General features: G+C 36.6%; 1 protein-coding gene across 1 annotated transcript in view; it reads right to left on the bottom strand.

Annotated features, from left to right (window-relative positions):
- The window catches only part of MYO3A (myosin IIIA), a 187334-nt gene extending 165154 nt beyond the window's left edge, over positions 1-22180 (bottom strand). Inside the window, exons 1-4 of the mRNA XM_049777537.1 lie at positions 22013-22180; positions 17541-17675; positions 3465-3569; positions 2132-2231 (exon numbers count right to left, since the gene is read on the bottom strand). Coding sequence (XP_049633494.1) covers positions 2132-2231; positions 3465-3569; positions 17541-17675; positions 22013-22180 — 508 coding nt within the window. The remainder of the gene's footprint in view (positions 1-2131; positions 2232-3464; positions 3570-17540; positions 17676-22012) is intronic.
- Positions 22181-23120: the final 940 nt, after the last annotated feature.

The following is a 23120-nucleotide window of genomic DNA, read 5'->3' as shown; positions in this document are numbered from 1 at the left end:
GACTACTGTCATTACCATTATATTATTTTTCATGCTTATGCTGCTCCAGATTGACTCAATAATTTCTCAAATTAGCTTCTGTGTAATTTTAAAAATATATACGTCACTCTCAAACATTTCTTTTGAGTGCAATACACTTGAAACTCATCTTCTATATCCCTAAATTAGTAGTTTTAGAGTGCTTGCTTCCTTTTAGTTAAGAATGTACTTACTGGGGCTGGAGTGCAGGCAGTAGGGTGTTTGCCTTGCACGCTGCTAACCTAGGATGCAGTATGATCCCCTGGTGTCCCATATGGTCCCCCAAGCCAGGAGCAATTTCTGAGCGCATAGCCAGGAGTAACCCCTAAGCATCACTGGGTGCGGTCCCCCAAACACCCCAGAACAACAACAACAACAACAACAACAACAAAAGAATGTACTTACCAAAAAAAATAATACAGTTGGTAGGGTGTTAACCTTACATGAGGCCTACCCGGGACCAATCCTAGTTTGATTCCCAGCATCCCATATGGTCTTCCAAACCTGCCTAGAGTGATATCTTCGTGCAGAGTCAAGAGTAACACCTGAGTACTGTTGGGTGTGGCCCCCAAACCAACCAAACAAACAAACAAAAGAATGTTCTTAGACAAGATTTTAACTATTCTTGGGAACACTTAAAAACTTCTCATATAAATTATTGAGTATAGTATTCCAATAACATAGTCTATAGGAATACTTTTGGGATACTTTAGGCTACCCAAAGTACGGTATCAAATCACAATAAACAGGAATATTATACTTTTATTTTTATTTATGGTTTTTCAGCCACACCTAGTGATGCTCAGGGGTTACTCCTGGCTATGTGCTCAGAAATTGCATATGGGACATTGGAGGCTGGGGGTAGATTACCGACTGAGCTACCACTTAGGCTCCAAGGAATATTATACTTTTAAATGCTGGTATGTGGGTTGGAGATGTCTGTATATTGAAAATAATTATTTACATTAATACCTCTAATTCCAATTCAAAACCATTATGTACAATCTTCTCCTTTTGCACACTTACTTTTTTTCTCTACCATTAAGGAAATGATTTCCTAGTGTCCTCAGTATATTTTCTGATGACATTAACTTTTTATGCATTCCACCTCTTATCTCCATCTCTCCCCCCCCCTTTATCTCCATCTTAATCCCTAGAAAAATGCCCTCCTTACCTCCTGTCAACTTGCCTAGGGTCAGACTATCATCCCCTAATTGTATGATATCATTTACTTGGGGGTTCAATGACCAAGCCAAGCCACCACCACTATCAATCTTCCAGTAGGAATACCTTCCTTACCCCTTACAAAGTCCTCAGTTAAACTAAACCCTAGTCCCCACCTCCAACTTCCAGACCCACCCAATAGCATTTGTTTCAAATTATTTAAGAAGAGAGACAAGAATGAAGGATATTTTATAGTTTCTGATTTAGGTTTATCTGCCTCACCTTTGTTTAAAAATGGGTTTATTATAAATAAACCATAAAGTCTCCTTGACCTCCATTACTCATTAAGAATTTGATCTAAAATTAGCTATGTGGATAATTTGGATTTAACGCTATAAAATATTCTGTCTTACAAATGATTTCTAAATAAATCACCAAAAGTAAATTTTGTACTTTTATATTGAAATGTCAGCTATCCTATTAGAAATGAAGTTCCCTGGAGAGAAATCCACAGAAAAGAAAGCTAAGGACTGCCTTTGATTTGGTCTCTGTTTCACTTAACATTCCAGATAAGGGCTCTGTTTTCAGACATTAGATACGTTGACTTGCCTAAAGGGTTTATATTCTGGGAGGTCATGTTATTGATTGATTGATCAGTCATATTCCAGTGACTGCAAGTATATTTCATTAATAACGTATACAAGCTCATATATTCTCTCTGAGGTATCTGGTGATTTTTCTGTAAAAGCACAACCCACTTAACGCACACACTTTCTTAAAGGCTGGACTCACAACTAGTATTAGCAAAAGGAATTAATAGCATTCATCTTTCAACAACCAAGTATATGCTTTCCTCAGATGAACTTTTGAAATTCACTGAGCAAGACAAATAGGAAATAATAAAACCATAGTTTGCACCCCAAATTCTTGTACGTCAAAGAAAACATACCAAAATCTACAAGTTTAACTCCACCTTCCAGGGTCAACAGGATGTTGTTTCCTTTTACATCACGGTGAATAGTTTTGTTGCTATGTAAGTGTTGAAGTCCCTGGAAGACAGAAAATATTTTATAATGACTTTTAGTTCACTGAAACTTGTGTGAAACTGTAAAGCATCAAGTTAGATAAAAAAAAGTCAACAGGAGAAAACCATATAGTGGATGATGTCACTTATATGGAGGATACAGTGTACTAAACACAGGAACAGATAGTATCAGATGATGACATACTCTTGGTTTTGGATTACAAAATTGTAAGCAGTGGGAGGATGGAAGAAGAAAGTGTAACAAGAAATTACATAGGACAAAAGGGAAGAGTCTTGGAGCTTTTGTTTTGAAAGGTATTGAAGGGCAAGAGCTTTATACATCAAAACATAAACATGATCGCTATTGTTACCATGTTAGCTAAATTATAATAAAACCCAGACTTTTTAAAATAAAGCACAGTAAACACTCTGCACATGGATTCATTTGTGAAAAATCAATAGGAAACTCATGTCAAAACTGACATTCAAACACCCTGAATATTTCACATCGAGCTTGTTAATTTGAGCTCCATCCAAGGTAATAAAACTGGAACATTCACTGTATTTCTTTTCAAACAATTTATTAAAAAGGTGTTGATGCCATACAATAAAACATTCTATACATTTAAAATAAGATAATGTCAAACAAAAACATACTGCTAGTAAAATAAATATATTATCTTCCTTTTATAATTTTAGTAATATACTTTCTTGGCTGAAGCAGTGGGTGGGGCATTTGCCTTACATGCCTGACCCAAGTTCAGTTCCTGACATCCCATTTGGTTCCTTGAGCCCACCAGGAGTGATTCCTAGGAGCGCAGAGGCAGAAGTCAGCCCTGGACACCACCAGATGTGGCCCAAAGCAATAAAAATAAAAACTAATTGCTGAGATAGGAATTCAGAGTTCTACTTACTCAACAAACATAAATTCTTAAAAAAAAAAAAGTAAGAAAGGAAAGCACCAATTGCATATACTATTTTATCAATAAATATCAAGGAATGTTTTTTCAAAAATTGATTCCAAAACCAGAGTGATAGATAAATGGGTGGCATACATGCTTCAGTCAATAGGAGGCCTCGGTTCAATCCCCAGCACAGTATGGTCCCCAGGCATCAACAGGAACAATGGCCATGAACAGAGCCTGGAGTAACCCTATGCACTATTGACAAAGTCCCAAAACAGAAAAAAAAATAACAAAATTTTTATTTAACTAAAATAGCTTCATACTAAATGAATAAAAAATTCAAATTGCCTTACCATTAATGCTTCATGTAAAATATAGGCAATTATGGGCTCACTCATTTTTTTGCCTTTCTTCAGAAATCCTTTAACAAGATCAGTTACCGATCCTCCGCTGCACAGCTATAAAAAATATTTCATGATAGATCATAAAAATAGAAATAACATTTTAAGTCCTTGTTATAAAAGGACTCCCAAAACATTTTTAAGTAGTGTTCCAATTTTGTTTAAAATGGTAACCCCTATAATTTTTATGGCTTCCTAGATGAAATGAACTTATAATCTTTTAGTATATAATCAATTATTAAAGTTTTCATGTGAATTAATTTTAAGAGAAGAATCTGAGAAATCCCTGGGCCTAATTTTTAAATTCAAAGATAATAATTCTGATTGTACAGACTAGTTCTGCATTTTAGTATATTTAATAATTTAATTAACATAGATTCTATGTTTGTAATACATGGTATATGTTATTTAATATCTGAATTAATTTTAAGACAAGTCTCCTTTCTGGTAGTTTTAAAATGCTCTGAAGTAAAAATCATAAATAATATTTTTAAAATAATTTTCATGTTTCCAAGGTTCTTTTTTTGGGGGGAGGGGTTTGGATCACACCCGGCGGAGCTCAGGGGTTACTCCTGGCTATAGGCTCAGAAATCGCTCCTGGCAGGCACAGGGGACCACATGGAATTCCGTTCTTAGGCATGAAAGGCAAATGCCTTATCTCCATGCTATCTCTCCGGCCCCAATGTTTCCAAGGTTCTTTAGCTTCCTACTACCCCACTCATGTAGGGGCTTTAAATGGAAAACAAGAGGGAAGAACATGGGAGAGTAATTTTTTACATCCAGATTCCCCAAAGTGAGGTAACCTGAATCCAGAGAAAACATTTGAAAAAGCTACATAACTGCAAAACATAGAAACAGGGATATTAGCAATAGACTTTGAAAGAGGATATAACTAGGTAAGTAACCGTAGCCCCCCAATAGTTTGGATTTCCTATAACAGGATATTCCAATCTCTACCTGTTAGCTTTCCCCTTCAGCTCTGCTGGGCCCTTATCTGTGCTGCTTTTTCCCTTACTTAGCCTGACTCATTGACTCACTCACATTGGCTGGAAACTAAAAGGGCCTTTTTTTTTTTTGGATTCTACTAACTGAAATCGAGGCAGAGAAAGGAAGTAAGAAAGAGTATATTCTCAGTATTCCTAGTTTGAGATATTAAATATGTTATTTTCTCACAGGAGATTTTTTTTCTCAACACGATCACTAGACTTTATTGTACTCCTGAATATTTCTGATACGTTATAATAAGTAAAATAAATTGAGTACATGTTTTGTGGGGGGCACACCCTGTGACGATCAGGGGTTATTCCTGGCTATGTGCTCAGAAATCACTCCTGGCTCGGGGGCACTATATGGAACGCAGGGATCAAATAAGGTCCATCCTGAATCACCCTCGTGAAAGGCAAATGCCCTACCACTGTGCATCTCTCCGGCCCCGAGTACATGCTTTTTAAAGGCTTAGTTCAAATCCATTTACATGTACTATATACTTTACTGTTCTCTATAGTAGATATAAATATCTATATATAGATACAGCAGATATCATTATTAGATAATATAAAATATTACTATATATTACTATATGATATAATTATAACTATATATTATATATAATTATTTTATATTATATTATAGTCAAGCTCATACACTGGTGACAGCTAAGACAGGAATATGGACAGTCAGAGTTAAGGCTCAGACTTAACCATGACTTTCTGACCCCCAGTAGCTTCAGGGACTGACTGTTCAAGCTACACATGATGTGAGATACTGTTTCTATAAGAACATATTTCAGAACAGCTGCACAAGCAAAGATTTAGATGCAACTCTATTCTGTGATTCTATTCTATTCTTTCTTCATTCAAGGAAACCATTTTTTTCATCACTCACCAAAACTCTAGCATTACAAAACCGGAGTTTTCTTCAAGATAGAAAACAATCTTTAGTTAGATATACAGAAGAGTGTTCAGTTCTGGCAGCAAAAAACAGGGTCACACTGACTCCACAGTGTCCCTGCATGATCAGTTCACAAAAATGTTCATCATTGACTGGCAAGAAATCCAGATCCTTAAAACTGTAAGGCACTAACTTAAAAGAATCACGTTTTAGAAATGGTTGGACATGTCTAAAACTCTTTGCAGGAGACAAGGAGACTCCTTGTCTTCTCTCTATCCAAAGTATGCTCTTTTTCAATGCAAAGAATGCTAAGCAAATAATTTTTCTTTAAAACTGAGGCTCCAAGCCTTGGGTGGGGTGGGGTGAGGTGTTTGGGGAAGGAGGAACTACTCATCAGGGAAGGACTTATTTGCCTTTTCTTCATCAGTAAAAATATTTCCCAGACCCTTTGGGAATATTTTGGGTTTGTTATTTTGGTTTGTTAAGGGTTTGTATTGTTTGGGGCCACATTCAGCAATGATTATGGATTACTCTTGGCTCTCTGCACTCAAGAATTACTCCTGGCAGTGCTTAGGGGACCATAGGGGAAGCTCGGGCTCAAATCTGGTCAGCTGCATGTAAGGCAAACCTGCTATGCTGCCTACCTGCTATGCTATTGCTTTGACCCCACCGTGGTTATTTTTTTATATCTTGCAAAATGAGTGCAGTCATTGTCCAACTCATTTCATTCAGCATGATAAAATCCATGTCTATTCATGCATAAGCAAATTTCATGACTTTTTTCCCTACAAGCTGCATAGTATTCTATTGTGTAGATGTACCAGTTACTTCTTTTCTTTACTTTTTTTTTCCTTGCAACCATTGTGATTTACAAAGTTCTTTATAGTTGGGTTTCAGACATACCAGGACCAATCCTACCACCAGTATTGACTTTCCTCCACCAATATTCCCCAAGTACATCCCATAACATCAACCCTTGCCCTCCAGCCTGCCAGTATAAAAGGCCCATTTTAAGTTTAGATTGTTAAGTTGGGGTCTCTTGATTTCATTATTGTTAACTTTGCTTGGATATTTGGTTATGCCATTTATTAAACACCACCAATGCACGTGAAACCACTTGCACCAATGCACGTGAAACCACTTGAAACCATGGTCCCATCCTTTCAAATTTGTGTTTCTCTTCCTCTACTCAGTTTCTTTCCTTCTCTTTGCTATACAAGGGTGTTCAGAACAACTCCCATTTAAACCATTGCATTTCTTCATAAACTTATTCTAAGTACCACATATAAGGGGTATCATTTTGTATTTATCTTCTTATTTCATTTAATATAATATCTTCCAGTTCTATCCATCTATCTGTAAATTGCATGAAAGAAGCATTCCTTACAACTATGTAGTATTTCATTGTATATATGTACCACCTATTCAGGATCTACTCATCTGTTGTTGGACATCTAAGTTGATTCCAAGTCTTAGCTATTGTAGTGAGTACTGCAATGAATAGCAGTGTGGTTATATCCTCTTGAATGAATGTTTTTTCTGTCCTGGATATATAAATACCCAAAAGTTCAATTGCTAGGTCATATGACTGCTCAATTTTGAGTTTACTAAGAGCCCTCCATACTGTTTTTCATAGGGTTTGGACCAGGCAGCATTCCCACCAGTGGGATCCCAGCAGTGGATGAGAGCTGCTTTCTTACCACATCCCCACCAACAGAGATTGTTCCCATTATTTTTGATATGTGCCATTCTTCATTGGGGTAAGGTGATATCTCATTGTTGTCTTGATGTGTATTTCCCTAGTGATAAGTGATGATGAGCATTTTTTCATGTTCCTGTTGACCATCTGTTGGTCTTAGAGAAATATTATTCATTTCCTCACCCAATTTTTGATGGAATTTTTTAGGTTTTGTGGAGTTAACCTTTATGAGTACTTTGTAGATCCTAGATATCAAACCTTTATCTGATGTGTTGAGTGCAAAAATTTTCTCCCGTTCAGTTATCTGTCTTCTAATTTTAGCCCATATTTCATTTGCCATGTGAAACTTTTCAGTTTGGTGTAGTCCCCTTCTTTCAGATTTGATTCTAAAGTCCTTTCCATTACATTCTATCATTGAAGACTACTTTGAGGTCTAAGATTTGGGTCTAATCTCAAATTCTTTAATCCACTTTGAATTGACTTTTGTATCACAGTTTCTTAATCCACTTATCTGTTCTCTGGCATTTGGATTGTTTCCAAATATCATAAATGTTGCACTATCATAAATAGTGCAACAGAGAATACAGAGATAGATTCCTCTTCTGCACGGTGGTTGTTGGTCCCTAGGGTATATTTCCAAAAGCTGAATTACTGGGTCATATAGGTGATCAATTTCTAATTTTTTGAGTAATGTCCATATTGTTTTCCAAAAAGGCTAAATCTACGTTCCCACCATATCTGTGGCAGTATTGGTTGTTCTCATTTTTTGTTGTTGTTGTATGCTGGTCTTTATGATGTAGAGTGAGATGATAGCTCATTGTGGTTTGATTTGAATCTCTGATTATTAATAATGTAGATCATATTAATAACGTAGATCATTTTGACATGTCCTTTTTGACCACCTGTATTTCGCCTTTGAGAAAGCTTCTGTTCATATCTTTTTCCCATTTTTCGAAGGGGTTGAATAATTTTTCTTGTTAAGCTCTACCAATGCCTTATATATATCTTAGATATTAATCCCTTATCGATTGTTGTGTATGTATGGAAATATTTTAGGGGATTATTATGTTACTGACCCTAACCTGATCGATGATTGTGCCCTACCCTAGGGTGTGACCTGGCATTCTGCCCCCACCCTCGGGTAGTACCTGATTCTGCTTCCACCATTGGCTGGTATCTGATCCCACCATTGGGTGGTACCTGATTCTGGGGGATAAAAACAAAGGTCTGTGGAAGGCGAGGGGCTTTTGGCAGGAACTGATGCTGAGGCTTTGGACTTCAGACTTGTCCACCGAATAAAGCTAATATTTCCACAAGCCTGACTGTCTGCGAGCTGTTTACCCGCCGTTTCACCTCAGAACCGACAGCTAGACAGGGTGGCAGATGCGTGCTTCGAGCTGAAGGGGAAAGACCTCATCCTCTATCCCTCCATCAGTCAACCTCTTCAGGGGCTGACTTGTAACAATCGATGTGTATTGGATGAACAATTTCTCCCATTCTGTGGGTGGGTTTTGTATCCCAAACATTTCCTTTGAGGTGCAGAATCTTCTTATATAATATAATTCCATCTTTGCTTCCATCTGTATTGCCCCATATGGATTTCAGGAGTATTTGATCTATTTTTTGAAAAATATCATAGGTATCCTTAAGGAATGGATTGAAACTGTACGGTAAATGACACTTTAATTATGTAAATTGTCCCAATGCCCAAGTAAGGGATGTGTTTCCAATTTCTGGTTTCTCTTTTATTTCTTGAGTTCTATTTTGTAGTTTTATTTGTGTAAGTCATTTACCTCTTTAGTTAAGCTTACTTGAGGTACTTTATTTTTCCTAGGCACAACTGTGAGTGGGATTTTTTTTAAATATCTCTTCCTTCTCTTTACATATACATAGGGAAGCCGTGGACTTTTGCATATTAATTTTGCAGCCTGACACTTTACTATAAAAATCTATTGTTTGTAGAAGAGACTTTGTAGATTTTTTAAAGATTTTCTAATTGATCTAAGTTTTGTTTGTTTGCTTGTTTTTGGGCCACGCCTTGTGGCAATCAGGTGTTACTCCTGGTTATGCGCTCAGAAATTGCTCCTGGCTTGATGCCAGGAAATCAAACCAAGGTCCATCCTAGGTTAATGGCATGCAAGGCAAACACCCTACTGCTTGTACCACTGCTCTGGCTCCTAATTTATCTAATTTTTAAAGAAGATTAGACATCTTGTAAAAAAAAAAGTAAATTCTTATTAAAAACAAACGCAGAGGGCCCGGAGAGATAGCACAGCGGCGTTTGTCTTGCAAGCAGCCGATCCAGGACCTAAGGTGGTTGGTTCGAATCCCAGTGTCCATATGGCCCCCCTTGCCTGCCAGGAGCTATTTCTGAGCAGACAGCCAGGAGTAACCCCTGAGCACCGCCGGGTGTGGTCCAAAAACAAACAAACAAAACAAACAAACAAAAAAATAAAACAAAACAAAAAACCAAACTCAGAGAGGTCAGAGTAATAGCACAGTGGTAAGGCATTTGCCTTGCAAGTGACCAACACAGAATGGATTCAGATTTGAATCCCGGCATCTCATATGGTCCCCTGAGCTTGCCAGAAGCAACTTCTGAGTGCAGAGCCAGGAGTAACCCCTGATCACTGCTGGGTGTGAATCAAAAACAAAACAAAACAAAAAAACTCAGAAAAGTACAAAGATGTAATTTATTTTATACCTATTCCTTGAAGCTTGAGGTATTAAAAGTATATAGTGTGTGGCACTTAACACAGCAATATAACTCTCTGACCTAAGGTAACATTTGTAATTATTAAGCAAAAATACTATTTATGAACAACTCAAGATAGTAATTAGGCCATTTCCCTACCATGACTTTTCTTAAATTCACTGGATTAAGAAGAAAAGCAAGTATCTCAAAGCCGGAGCATAAAAATAAGTGAAAAGTTTGTTTTGGGGACCGGGCGGTGGCACTGGAGGTAAGGTGCCTGCCTTGCCTGTGCTAGCCTAGGACGGACCTCGGTTCGATCCCCCGGCGTCCCATATGGTCCCCCAAGAAGCCAGGAGCAACTTCTGAGCGCATAGCCAGGAGTAACCCCTGAGCATCACAGGGTGTGGCCCAAAAACCAAAAAAAAAAAAAAAGAAAAGTTTGTTTTGAAAAAAGTAAGAAAGTCATCACTCTAATAACAATGAACAGTGTAGTTTAACAGTATAGGAGTCATTGAACTTAACTGTAGTGTAGTAGACAGAACTTCACTACTGAGTTTTCAACAACATGTACTTTCAATGCTGCTAAAATGTGAGTGGTTCTGCTAAGAAAAAGTCATTAAAAACACACTAGATTGTGAGCAGGAAGAGCTGAATGCTAATTTTTAACATTAGTAGGAAAGTCAGCAGTCATATAAAAAGAATAAATCTTCCACTTTACAGGGCCACTCCAGCAATACTTCCATGGGCCTAAGACTGGGGTTTTAACTGATGTGGTGCTGTGTGCATTTAGAGTTGCTGGGGACAATCAGAGATGCTCTGTTATTTCTGGGGACAGGGGACTGAAGGGGGAAAAGTTTGTACTGGGGAGGGAGCTTGGAGCCTTGAACCTGTGGTGTTGTAGTTCTCTCTCCTCTTTTCTAGCCCCTGATTAAATTCTTGTCCTACATATTCAACTTTTCCAGAAAAAAGACTCAAAATAAAAATGTATATGGATTTCAGGGACTTATTCCTTTTTTATTTCCTTCTCTCAACAAATTCCAGCCATGCTTGCCTTTCCAATATTTCTATTCAGCGTACCTGCCTTGCCTGCGCTAACCTTGGACGGACCGCGGTTCGATCCCCCGGTGTCCCATATGGTCCTCCAAGCCAGGAGCAACTTCTGAGCACATAGCCAGGAGTAACCCCTGAGCGTTACTGGGTGTGGCCCAAAAAAAAAAAAAAAAAAAAAAACCATACTTTTTTGGGCCCGGAGAGATAGCACAGCAGCGTTTGCCTTGCAAGCAGCCGATCCAGGACCAAAGGTGGTTGGTTCAAATCCCGGTGTCCCATATGGTCCCCCGTGCCTGCCAGGAGCTATTTCTGAGCAGACAGCCAGGAGTAACCCCTGAGCACCGCCGGGTGTGGCCCAAAAACAAAAACAAAAACAAAAAAACAATATTTCTATTCAGCAAGATTCTGGTGTTTTTCTTTTCCCAGAATATCCTTCTTGAGTCCAAGGTCTAGAAGTTAGCTTCAAAGAATAGGAAAAAGACAACTGTAGTATAGTGTTGTCTTCATTTATTGCTTTGACTCAATATCATAATCCAGAGTTGTCTCTTAAAAAGTGCTACTTTAAAAATATATAGATTAGGGGATGTTGTGGGGAGGAGAGATAGTACAGAGGGAAAGGCAACTGACCTGGGTTTTATCTCCAGCTCTAAAAATGGTCCCCCAAGCTCTCAGAGGAGAAATCACTGACTAAATTTTAGAAATACCTTATGTTGTGAAAACTATTTTTAAAATACCTTGTTTCTGTGACCATACTGTATAAAATTGCCAGTGCATCAAATTACATACTAAATGAATCAGTTCTCTTGTGTGTTAATAATTCCTTAAAAATGCTGCTTTTCAAAGGGCCAGAGTACAATCAAACATTGGTCATGTTAGCCACAGGAAATTTATGATGTAAAACCAGAAATTACCAGCAGAAATATTTTAATGCATTTGGTAAAAATATAATAATTTGTCAAATAAAAAAATCTCAGATCTGATCCCCCCCAAGTTCATACTATGAATTCACAGTTGCACTTAAAGAGCAGATGTGTTTTCTAAAATAAAGTCCTTTAGAGAAGACAGACAACTAAGTCTTACCTATTTATTTCTTATATATGTCCTAGTTAGGAGAAAATAAAGATGTACACTTTGACTTTTTTATGTCTTGCCCTTTAAACAGACAAACAAAAAAATGAAAAGATTCTAGGTGATTGGCTGTCTATTCTGTATGACAAATAACAGGCTTTTAGAAGAGGACTAGGGTTGGAACCAGCCCTAAGAACATGAAAGGAATCATCCTGTCAGTCTGCTACAACACTGCAATTGTCCTCACTGAAAGGAAGGAGGAACAATACTTTGCTATTAGAGTAATAAAAAAGACCAGTTTACTAGTCCAGTACTATAGGCTCAGCACCTCTCCAGACCACCACCTGGACAAGCCTTTAGTGGCTTTCTCTTCTGTGTAACAGGAAAGGTTCAAGTAAGAAACAGAAGCTTTTTCCTTGTTAACTTCTTTCTTTCCGTTTTCCTGTTTCCTTACAACAGGCCTTGACATAAGTATAAAAGGAGAATAACCAATAACACAGAATATGCTACTAGTTATGCCTATGAAAAACATTTTGATTACCTGAAATGTGCATTTAAACAATTTTATGACAATTTACTGAATTTTTTGTCCTTTCAAATACCACCTGTAATTTTCAGTCTTTGATCTTTTGAAAGGGATACAATTTCAAAGAGAAAAATTGCTATAATTAGAAAGCAATGTCACTATTAAGAATGAACAAATCAGGGCCAATTTAGGTAAATAATAGAATGCAGTCTGTAGCACCACCATGAAAGGAATAATTATAGCTAAGGTTGGGTGATGACGGAAAGGGTCTTTGACAGAAAATGTCCTAACTCTAAATTTTGGTTTCATTATATGACTACAGGCACATTGAACAAAAAGCCCTGAGAGATGACTGTCTTCTTTAGGTGCATAAAATGTGACTGCTTAGACAAGCAAGATGGAGAAATTATAAAGAAATCCTGTTTTCTCTTTGTAATCACCAGCAGCAAATTTTCTGTATCAGATTTATATAATTTCCTTTGATACAAGAAATATACCTTCTTCTCACTTTCTTAAGTTCCCCTCAAACCTCATTGCTAACAGTCCCCACTAAATATAAAGGAAACAAAGTCAAAAGAGATATCTAAATTTTAATAAGCAAAGTAGTCCAGAGATGAGATAGAAATTATATCAGTATGGTATCTCAAAATGAGCGGACAGTTTCAAACAAAAAGTTCTCTCTGCCTACATCATTAGGAAGACCTAAAATATTACGTGCTAATAAATATCCCCTGAGATGTCCTATAAAACACCAAACAAAATAAATTTGTTTCAAATCCAGTAAAGCTTCTATTCCTTATCTTATCAGGAAATTTTGTTACGAGTATAGAACTAGAATTTCATAGAGCTAAGAAAAAGAACATAGTAGGACATAATTCCTAGACAGAGCCTTGCATATTATTCATGTACCCCAAAAAGTGGCTTTTTCATAATGAAGGAAAAATCAAGAAAGAAATATAATGTTCAGAAGAAAAAACTCAAAAGTCATAACGAAGTCACAGAGAAAAGACTGTTTAGTAAGATCAGAGTAACTAAGATCTCACTTCTGGATTTCTGGATTGAAACATATATGAAAGGATTTTTTTTTTAAGGTGAACAGTCACTGGGGAGAGCATGTCCAAGTTGAATTAACCTTTTCAGGTCGGGTAGATAAAGCAGAGGGTCACCTTACTTATTCCCTCCAAGCCCATACAAGCTAGCTTTATATATATATTTTTTTACTTTACAAGTAGTAGCCTTACTCCCTGGTAACACCATAACCTCTCCCTGGCCTGGCATTCAGTATTTTTATGCAAAATAATGTATTTGGGCTTTATTAGCCTAAGAGGTATAATTAGCAGTCATTTTGTAGGATAAAGTATTGATGCCACAAGCCAATTTTCTGAAAGTGTCTTTAAAGCAGCACCTGTGCCATTCATGTTTATAAATCAGGTAATTGTACATCTCGCCACTTATGTGTGCCTGTAATTAGTCTAATTTACATATGCAAATCAATTAACTTATATACAGTTTGCCAACTTCTTGCTTTCCTCCCTCCTATTTTTGAAGGTTGAGATAAATCAGATTTCCAAAATGCCATTTTAATAAAGTGCAATTTATTCTTTTTGTCTCAAGTCACTTAATGATATTTCTAATATCTCCAATGTAAAAACACCTCTGATATAAACCTGTATGTTATATATATAGTAATATAACATAATACAATATAATATAACACCTCTAATATAAAGACAAACTTCAAAGAAGGTGCTAAATTCCTATTGATTTATTACATCATGAAATCACTTCACCTATACTAGATGTTCCAAAACCATTTTAATCAATCTTTCACTTAACAATGGCAATATAGCTAAAACAGAGATTTGATGGGTATAATAGACAATGAGTAATCTCTGGGAAGAGTAGTCTCTGGGCAGAGATTTATAACTGTATTCTTGCCTACTTAGGCCTCCATTAGGCAAAACAGCTAAATATTTAACCAAATGCTAACCTGCCATTTATTCTACATAAAAAGGGAAGCACTATTAAAAATGTTTTGAAGAGGCTGTGCTTTGTCTGGAACCACAAAAAGTGTTTGGAAAAATATGAAGAAAAAAATCTTATTTAAGACTACTCCAAGGATTGCCTCAGCATTACAATTCAACTGTACAAGTGAGAACATAAAGTCTTTAAAATTCTGTCAATTTAAGATAAAATATGACTTAAGTAATTAATTTAGTAATTAGGTGAGAAAATGTTTTGCTTTATTTTAATGTATGGCCTAACTAAAATATAAAGCTGAAAAGTCACTGAGAAAATGCAAATTGAGGTCATAATAGATTGCTAATTTTAAAAGAATAAATATGTTCATTTAAATGCATCTCAAATTTTGTAAAATACTGTAGTACACAATTTCATATGGGACTGCATTATGTCTGGATGAAGTGAAGATAAAAATTTAAATATATTGAGTGTGCAGAGCCAAGAATTACCCCTGAGCATCACCAGGTCTGACCCAAAGACTAAAGTAATAAATGTATTTCTTTACACTCATAAATCATTAATTAATGCAAGTGTAAAGATACAATAAAGTATAAACTATAGAAAAAGGAACAAAGTAAGGGCATGAACAAGGGGACTTCATTATGTGTCAATAATTTGAGCAGATCACGAAGTGCAAATGATGCATGGATGCAGAAATTATAAAGAAAAATGAAAGTTAGAGGAAGCCATAAAAGAAAGCACCGAGTGTTTTCATCCCAGGGTCAACTGAGCAGATACCCAGATAAAGCTAATCAATAGTGAAAATGGAGCCAGTATTGTAGACAGAAAATAAGGCTCTTTTGTAGTCTCTAATCAAAAAATTTTACATCTTCATATAAAATATCTACATCCAGGAGTCTGCTTGCACAATACACATACATGTACAAATACACACAAATTTGGAGGTTCTGTTTCCTAAAGCAGCATTTCTTGAGGGGAAGACCCACAGCATATTTCAAGGATGAAAAGATGGGAGTTAGAGAGTAGAGCTTATGACTAGGAAATCAATTAGCAGGACAGAGAAACTATAGGAAAGAAAGAAGGCTGGAATGCAGATATGGCTAGAAAACAATCGAAAATATTACCAACATCCTCCCAGAGAATCTAACAAGAGTAATTCAATATTTGGTGCCATCAGAATTGTGGAAGATGGGAGTAAGGTATGTTCAAGGAGCCAAACAGAGATATGTGGAAAGAGGAGACCAGCCCGTCTGGGACCCAAGTGGGCAGCAGAGAGCTATACAGAGGTTAGATTCATGGAAGACAGGGAAGCAGGGATCAGGAAAATGCAGAGGTGGATGAAAAACCCAGTCAAAATTGAGTTTAGGGATTGCTAATTGAAAGAGAAACCTGGGGCCAGAGAGATAGCATGGAGTTAAGGCGTTTGCCTTTCATGCAGAAGGTCAGTGGTTCGAATCTCGGCATCCCATGTGGTCCCCCAAGCCTGCCAGGAGCGATTTCTGAGTGTAGAGCCAGGAATAGCCCCTGAGCGCTGCCAGGTGTGACCCAAAAACCTAAATAAATAAATAAATAAAAATAAAGAAAGAGAAACCAGAGGCCAAGTATCCAGATACAGCAAACAACCTCTAAACTTTGACCTGGTTAGAAGGCAGTAGCATTAGTATGTTGGATCTACGTCATTATTGATCATTAGTGTCCTATACTATGAGCTTTTTGGATCTACTTATTCTTTTTTTTTAACTTTTTTTTTAAATTTACTCTTTATTAACAAAGTAAATGCATTTAATTTGAAAATCACATTTTAAAAGAGATTCAGGTTGGAGAGATAGTAAGCATGCCTTGTATGTAGCCAACTGGGGTTTGATCCCTGCATTCCATATATTACTCTGAGCCTACTAGGAATGATCCCTAAGCACAGAACCAGGAACGAGTCCTGAGCACAGCTGAGCATAGACCAAACCCTTTCACGCCTCACTAAAAAGAGATTGGATAGCTGAAATTATATTGAATGTAAACAGAGGAAATGTTCATAAGAAATGTCTGTCCTTTCAATATTCAAAAGCAGATGAATAACTTCTTAAATATTAAAGTAGTTTATTTACTAATTTCAAATATTTTCTACAGCAATCATTATTTGGAGAATCATTTTAAAATCATAATAAAAATATAGTATAAGGCATAGAAAAAATTATCAGTAGCTATTGCATACAAAAACTAATGGGATATTCCCAAAGAGGACTACAGTCATTAAATGCTAGGAAAATAATGATGAACACAGTAAATGTACACTGTAATAGAGGTTGAGTAAAGAAAGCTCTTACCAGCCCACAGTGTGACCAAAATGACTTAAACAATTCCTATACTATAGATCTGTATGTACCATGGGTAGAAGCACACAATGCCAGAGTAAGCTCTAAGTGCTGCTGAGTGAATCCCCTAAATCAGAAAAATATTCCATACATTTTATTATAATTAATTAGCAATTAGTAAAACTAACAGCCAATGAAAATTAATAAAAATTATATTCCTCTTAGACTAAAAGCTATCTGAGGTAGCTTTATATTCTCGTAAGTGAAAAAGAAAAGTCCTTTGCTCTCAGAACTTAGAAAGCCAGATTGTCTTCCTTTCAGAAATGTATTCAGTATTCAATACCATCACTGCCTTCAGGAAGTACGTTTTTCCTCTGTAAATGTAAATACCTGTTTCTGCAGTTTAAGTCATTAGTATTCAATGAACACAGAAAAAGAAACTTACAGTTGCCTATTTTGTCTAATGAAGCTTCACTTACATTCATTTTCTCTTATACCCTAGCACGTAGCACAGAGCCTTAGTCACGTGTTAGCTGAATAAATAAATAGTATAATGAAATACCTTTTAGCATATTCTTCTGCAAGAAAAATAATTCTAATTTCTCTAGACTTATGGAGAGATGTTTCCTTTCAATTAATTTTCTTTCATTTTCAAAGCTTTAAGATGGCAATTCTGGCACTGGGCTCTTTATTCTACAGACTATGAAATATGCTAGAAAAACAGCTGAATGTCAGTGCTGTATAAATATTAAGTCATTCTAAGCCACATTCGAAATGGCCTTCTATAAAATAATGTTGAAACACTTACCTCTAGGACCAACCACAGCTTGTCTCCATTTACTTTATCTTTCTTAAAGTACATCCCATAGAATTTGACTACATTGGGGTGGTCAGAAAGTGATTTTAAGATGTTATACTCTGCTTCAATCTCGTCATCAATATCCTAGTTTCCAAAAGCCATATGAAAATACGGTGAGAAAACATGAATAATGTCAAAGTATATATAGACTACTGAAGATGAAGTTTAATTTTATCAAAGTAAGAATACAAAATTTTTACTGAGTTCAATATTATGCGTTAAAATTTCTTATTGTACCCCATAAGAGTGATATTACATTTTTTCAACTAATCAAATATATCTCTAGTTATGTTAAATTCATTGAGTTAAGTGGGGATATATAAAAATACTTTTGTAAGCATTATAAATAACCATAAACAAACCACTTTTCTTGATTTTCCTTTCTTTATAGAGTTAACTTTGTTTCAGAAGCACTCAAAAAAATCTTATCCAGAATTAGTAATAAAATAAATGACTCCCTAATATTAAAAAGTTAACATATATAGGATAGCATAAAACCTATAGCTATAACCTATAGCTAGCTAAAGGTCCAATTAAGACAAGTAGACCATATCATTAGTCTATCTATAAAACTGATAAGTGAAAAGATAAATCCCTTAGTCATGTTTCTAGAAAACCACTTACATCTGAAACAACTTAGAATTTTAAGGAAAAAGTACTCCAATGCTGTTTTTACAGTAACATTTAATGTTCATCTGGGAACCTTGGGAGAAAAGAGCTAAAAAAATTTTAGATCAGAATTCTAATTTGAGAGACCATATCTAAAACTCAGAAGTTGAAGACACAGAGCTGGTTAGTTAAAATCTAAGACTAAACTCCAATACTGACTATTGCCTTCCAATCCTACTGGTTTCATCTCATTCTTTGAGAGAAAATTACAAGTTCACAATATGTGATAATAAGATTCATATTCTATATTGATCCTAAAAGATCACTGTAAAATACTGGATGCATTAAAATTTATTTTTTGAAGATTATAATCTTATGGCTATAAATCTTTTTTTATTGGACTGTGACATGAAGAATAAACAAATAATTTTTACCAAAATATACATGTACTATGAAAAGAATAAAGGCAACAAAAAAATCCACAAATTTTACACTATATAGAAATGGTACTGTATTAAAATAATTGTGCAACATGAGTTAAAAGAACAGAAGACCAGATGAGTAAATTAGAAAATAATGGGGCCGGAGAGATAGCATGGAGGTAAGGCGTTTGCCTCTCATGCAAAAGGTCATCGGTTCGAATCCCGGTGTCCCATATGGTCCCCCGTGCTCGCCAGGAGCGACTTCTGAGCATGGAGCCAGGAGTAACTCCTGAGCACTGCCGGGTGAGACCCAAAAAAAAACCAAAAAAAAAAAAAAAAAAAAAAAAAAAAAAAAGAAAATAGTGGCCTTCTGCATTCATGAGCCATTTGCTCTTCTCCATGGAGTAGTAGGAGAATGGGAGAGAGATATTGAATATGTGGCCAGAATATAAATTGCCGCTAGAACCTTTTTATTTTGCCTCCATGAATCCTAACTCTTAATTCCAAGGCCTAGAGAAATAAAGTTACATTGGAACAGCTTGTTTCTCTCTTTCTCTAGTTTAGGTACTAAGCACTTTCCAACACAAGATTGTAAAGACATTGTGCATCAGTAGAGGCTGAGCACTATACTTCTTTTTACTTCCCCTTCTGGATAGCAAACTTATTACTTCAAAATCAACCATAAATACTTATTTCTTTTTCTTCTACTCCAAATTAAATGAAACATTTGCATCATAATAGGATTAGTAAATATAAATTACATATATTAAAAATAGAGAAAATCTAAAGTAACATAACAGAGGCCTGAAGACCTTTTGGGGGTCCTACAGTCTATTAATAAGAAAGCTGTGAAGATGTGAGGACTCTCCCACACTATGTCCTCTCCAGCCTGCCACTGTCCTATCAAATGGCAGGAACAAAATAATTAGAAAAGTTAATTTGGTAGCATTTTACGGCATCTGCACACTGTAATCTCTGTGATCTACCCCTCTTCTAACAGAGAGCTAAAAATCTCCCAGGAGCTAAAAAGCTCCCCCAAGCCCAGTGCTCATTCCCAGAACACAGTATCTCAGTCATGTCTTCATGTTGTTAAAGGCAACGAAAAAGCATTACTCCCTGAGAAAGCTTAGGGCACCTCCAGGGATGGTGCTTACAAGGAGGCCCCAAGTGGAAGTCAATTCTTCACAAGCAGTGCTCTGGTTGCAAATGGACAAATATGTCTGCTTTGGAAACAGTTACACAAATCTCAATACTTAATTCCTTCCTCCAAAAGAAATTTTAAGTCTTGAAAAATATGTCTGCTTGGTTTATGAGAAACTCTTCCTGAAACCTAGATAAATGCTGGAGGAAAAGGATGTCATCGAGATGACATCCTAGAATGAATAAGTCCTTAGAATGAATGCGTCCATCCTTAAAATTTTCTTTGAAATCTAAATTCATATTAAATCAACTCGAGTTGTTTAGAAACATATTTCTCCAAATGTTTGTATTACATAACAATTCATCTAATATTTATTGGGATTTATTTAGTATACAAACAAGGAAAAATCAGCAAGTAGTTTTCTCTACACTTTGTTTGTTTGTTTGTTTGTTTTGAGCCACACCCAGTGTTGCTCAGGGGTTACTCCTGGCTATGAGCTCAGAAATTGCTCCTGGCTTGGGGACCATATGGAACACTGGGAATCGAACCAAGGTGGTCCAGGTGCAAGGCTACTGCTGTGCTATAGACTTTTTTTTTTTTTTTGGTTTTTGGGCCACACCCATTTGACGCTCAGGGGTTACTCCTGGCTATGCGCTCAGAAATCGCCCCTGGCTTGGGGGGACCATATGGGACGCCGGGGGATCGAACCGCGGTCCTTCCTTGGCTAGCGCTTGCAAGGCAGACACCTTACCTCCAGCGCCACCTACCCGGCCCCCCTTTTTTTTTTTTTTGATCATAGTGGCTTACATATTGTTGACAATGATATTTTAGGTACATATTTACATAAAATCAGGGGGGATTCCCATCACCAAATTGTCCTCCCTACACCTCCGTTTTTGTCCTACCACCCATATCCTCTTCCCTCACCCCCAGGGTAGCTAGGATGTGTGGTCTCCTCTGTATCTAGCCTACTGCATAGTAGTCTTGCACCTATTTGGTCCTGGTGTCTCCCTTGTTTCCCCCTCTAATTGGGGGGGCAGGATTAGCTAGTTCAAGTTACGTGGTTTTGTTTAAAGGAGAGAAAAGTAATAAACTGGGGTAAAAGTCTAATACGCCGAAAATAAGTGGAATTCTTCCAGAGGCTCTCAACATCGGTTTGAGAAATTAAGGAGAGAAAAAAGGTGAAACATTCCACCAGTACAAAAAGAAGTGTCAAATATCCCGTGAGGACTCCAACAATAAGCACAAGCACCAAAAAAAAAAAAAAAAAAAAACCCACAAAAACAAACACAAAACAAAACAAAACAAGCAAACAAACAAACAAAAAAATGTCATGGTCTTGATATAGGAAACATGGCATAGCATACAAAGGAAGAACAGAAAGGAAGAGAAAGAATAAGTATAACTGGGGACAACTTCAATTATCACACCCAAACAGAGAAATTGACCAAAAATAGATAGGTAAATAAAAATAATAATAATAAATGAAAATAAAATAATATATATAAAAAATAATGATTTGTGCTTTTTTTTTTTCCCTCCTGCCCAGGCACAGTAAATATTGGGGTCATTCGAAAAGGAATTCACTTGGCCTAAGAGATATGGGGTTTCTCCGCCCTTGGAGTGTATTGTCATGGGATCAACTATAGACTCTGTTCAGGATCATTTACTCTCCCGGTGGTGCTTTTGTGGTGTTTGTAAGACCTCTGCTCTGTCCTGGGTGATACTATCAGGCCTCTGTGTCTAGGGATCTCAGTATCTGCACAGATCCTGCGGTGGGAGTTATGATGAAGTCAGTCTTTGTGGTTCTAGAAGTTCTGTTCCATCAGTGTCATTTTAATTCATCTTCTGTGGTTGGTGATCTTGGTCTTTGCACTGAAGCTAGGATGGCACCTAGGACAGTGTCTTTCTTTGTGCTTCCAGAAGCCCCATTCCGTTACAATGGTCTCTGCCAGACCTTTGAAACTTGGGATCATGTTCATTGTGCAGATCGTAGTTAAAACCCTAGGTTAGGGCTTTTTTATTGGTCCCAGGCTGTATACAGTCTGGTCATGGTTCTAGCAGCAGTCATCTGTAACTCGAAATCTTGGCTTTTGGGCCTTCCAAAGGGTGACAAGTCTTCTGATTTTTAGACTTTTTTTTTTTTTAACAAATAATAATTGATCTTGTGACAAGATACTTAAAGATCTTTAAATTGTTTAACACAGATAAAATTTAAGACAATTGGCAGTGGCAGGAAGGAGACTTACGTGAACTGGATCCAGAATTTTGACTGCTGCTTTTTGGCCATTTTTCTTATTTAATGCTTTAAAGACTTTCCCGTAAGTTCCTTTGCCAATCGTTTCTGTAATCTCCCATGTATCAGAAGGATCTGGGAAGTTATCAAAGATGATTGTTCTCCCAGTTAATGGAAGCATCTCCGAAGTTTAAGTCACTAGAGAGAAAAAGTACAGAGTTTGATCTACATTTTGATTGGGTTTATTAAATGGCACACAAACTCATGGGAAATTTTCTAGTATTTTCAATGATATGATGGAAAATCTACAGCATTCACCAAATGTACTGGAATAAAACATTTTCCATTTCAATTCTTTTTGCAAACATAGTCATATGAGTTTAATAATGCCCTGTATAACAGTCTTTATTTCTGTACACAATGTGGTCCCATATTAATTGCTATTAATTCTTTTCAGATTAAATAGAAAGCATATTATTTAAGTGATTTGACTTATTGCCTTATACTTGGATATGAATAAAATAAATCAAGGACAGTGCTAGACTAATAAGACAGCTGGTAAGGCACTTTACCTTGCATGTGGTCAACCTAGATTTGAGCCCCCAGTACCCCAAATGGTTTCCTAAGCCCTCCAGGAGTGATCCCTGAACAAAGAGCTAGGAGTAAGCCCTGAGCACAGCCTGGTGTGGCTCAAATATTAATTCAGAAAAATAAATCAAAGAATTTGAAAATAAATTTCACCCATGATAAATAGCATACTCTTATTTTGCTGTTGTTATGCCACTGCAGAACTCACCCCCTGTAGAGCTCTGCGGCCAACAGTTCAGTGTTGGGGACTGATCTCAGTGCTATGCATGTCTGTGCTCTGCCACTTGAGCCTTATCCCCAGCCATCAAATTAAACTTCTTCAAAACAAATTTCCCAGTCAGAGTAATCATGGCTGATTATCATTATCATTATCCAATGTGAAACCCAATCATGTGCCCCCACTGATTTTAGGATGAACTTTCTTTAACATAATCTTCTACCAGGTCCTTTATACTATGGCCCTAGCTTCATTTTTTTTTTTTTATTATTTTTTGTTTGTTTGTTTTTGAGCTGCACCCAGCTGTACTCAGGGG

The sequence above is a fragment of the Suncus etruscus genome, chromosome 7, assembly GCF_024139225.1.
Source record: "Suncus etruscus isolate mSunEtr1 chromosome 7, mSunEtr1.pri.cur, whole genome shotgun sequence".
NCBI lineage: Eukaryota > Metazoa > Chordata > Mammalia > Eulipotyphla > Soricidae > Suncus > Suncus etruscus.
Note: the sequence above shows the minus strand (reverse complement) of the source record. Positions and strands in the feature narration are given on the sequence as shown.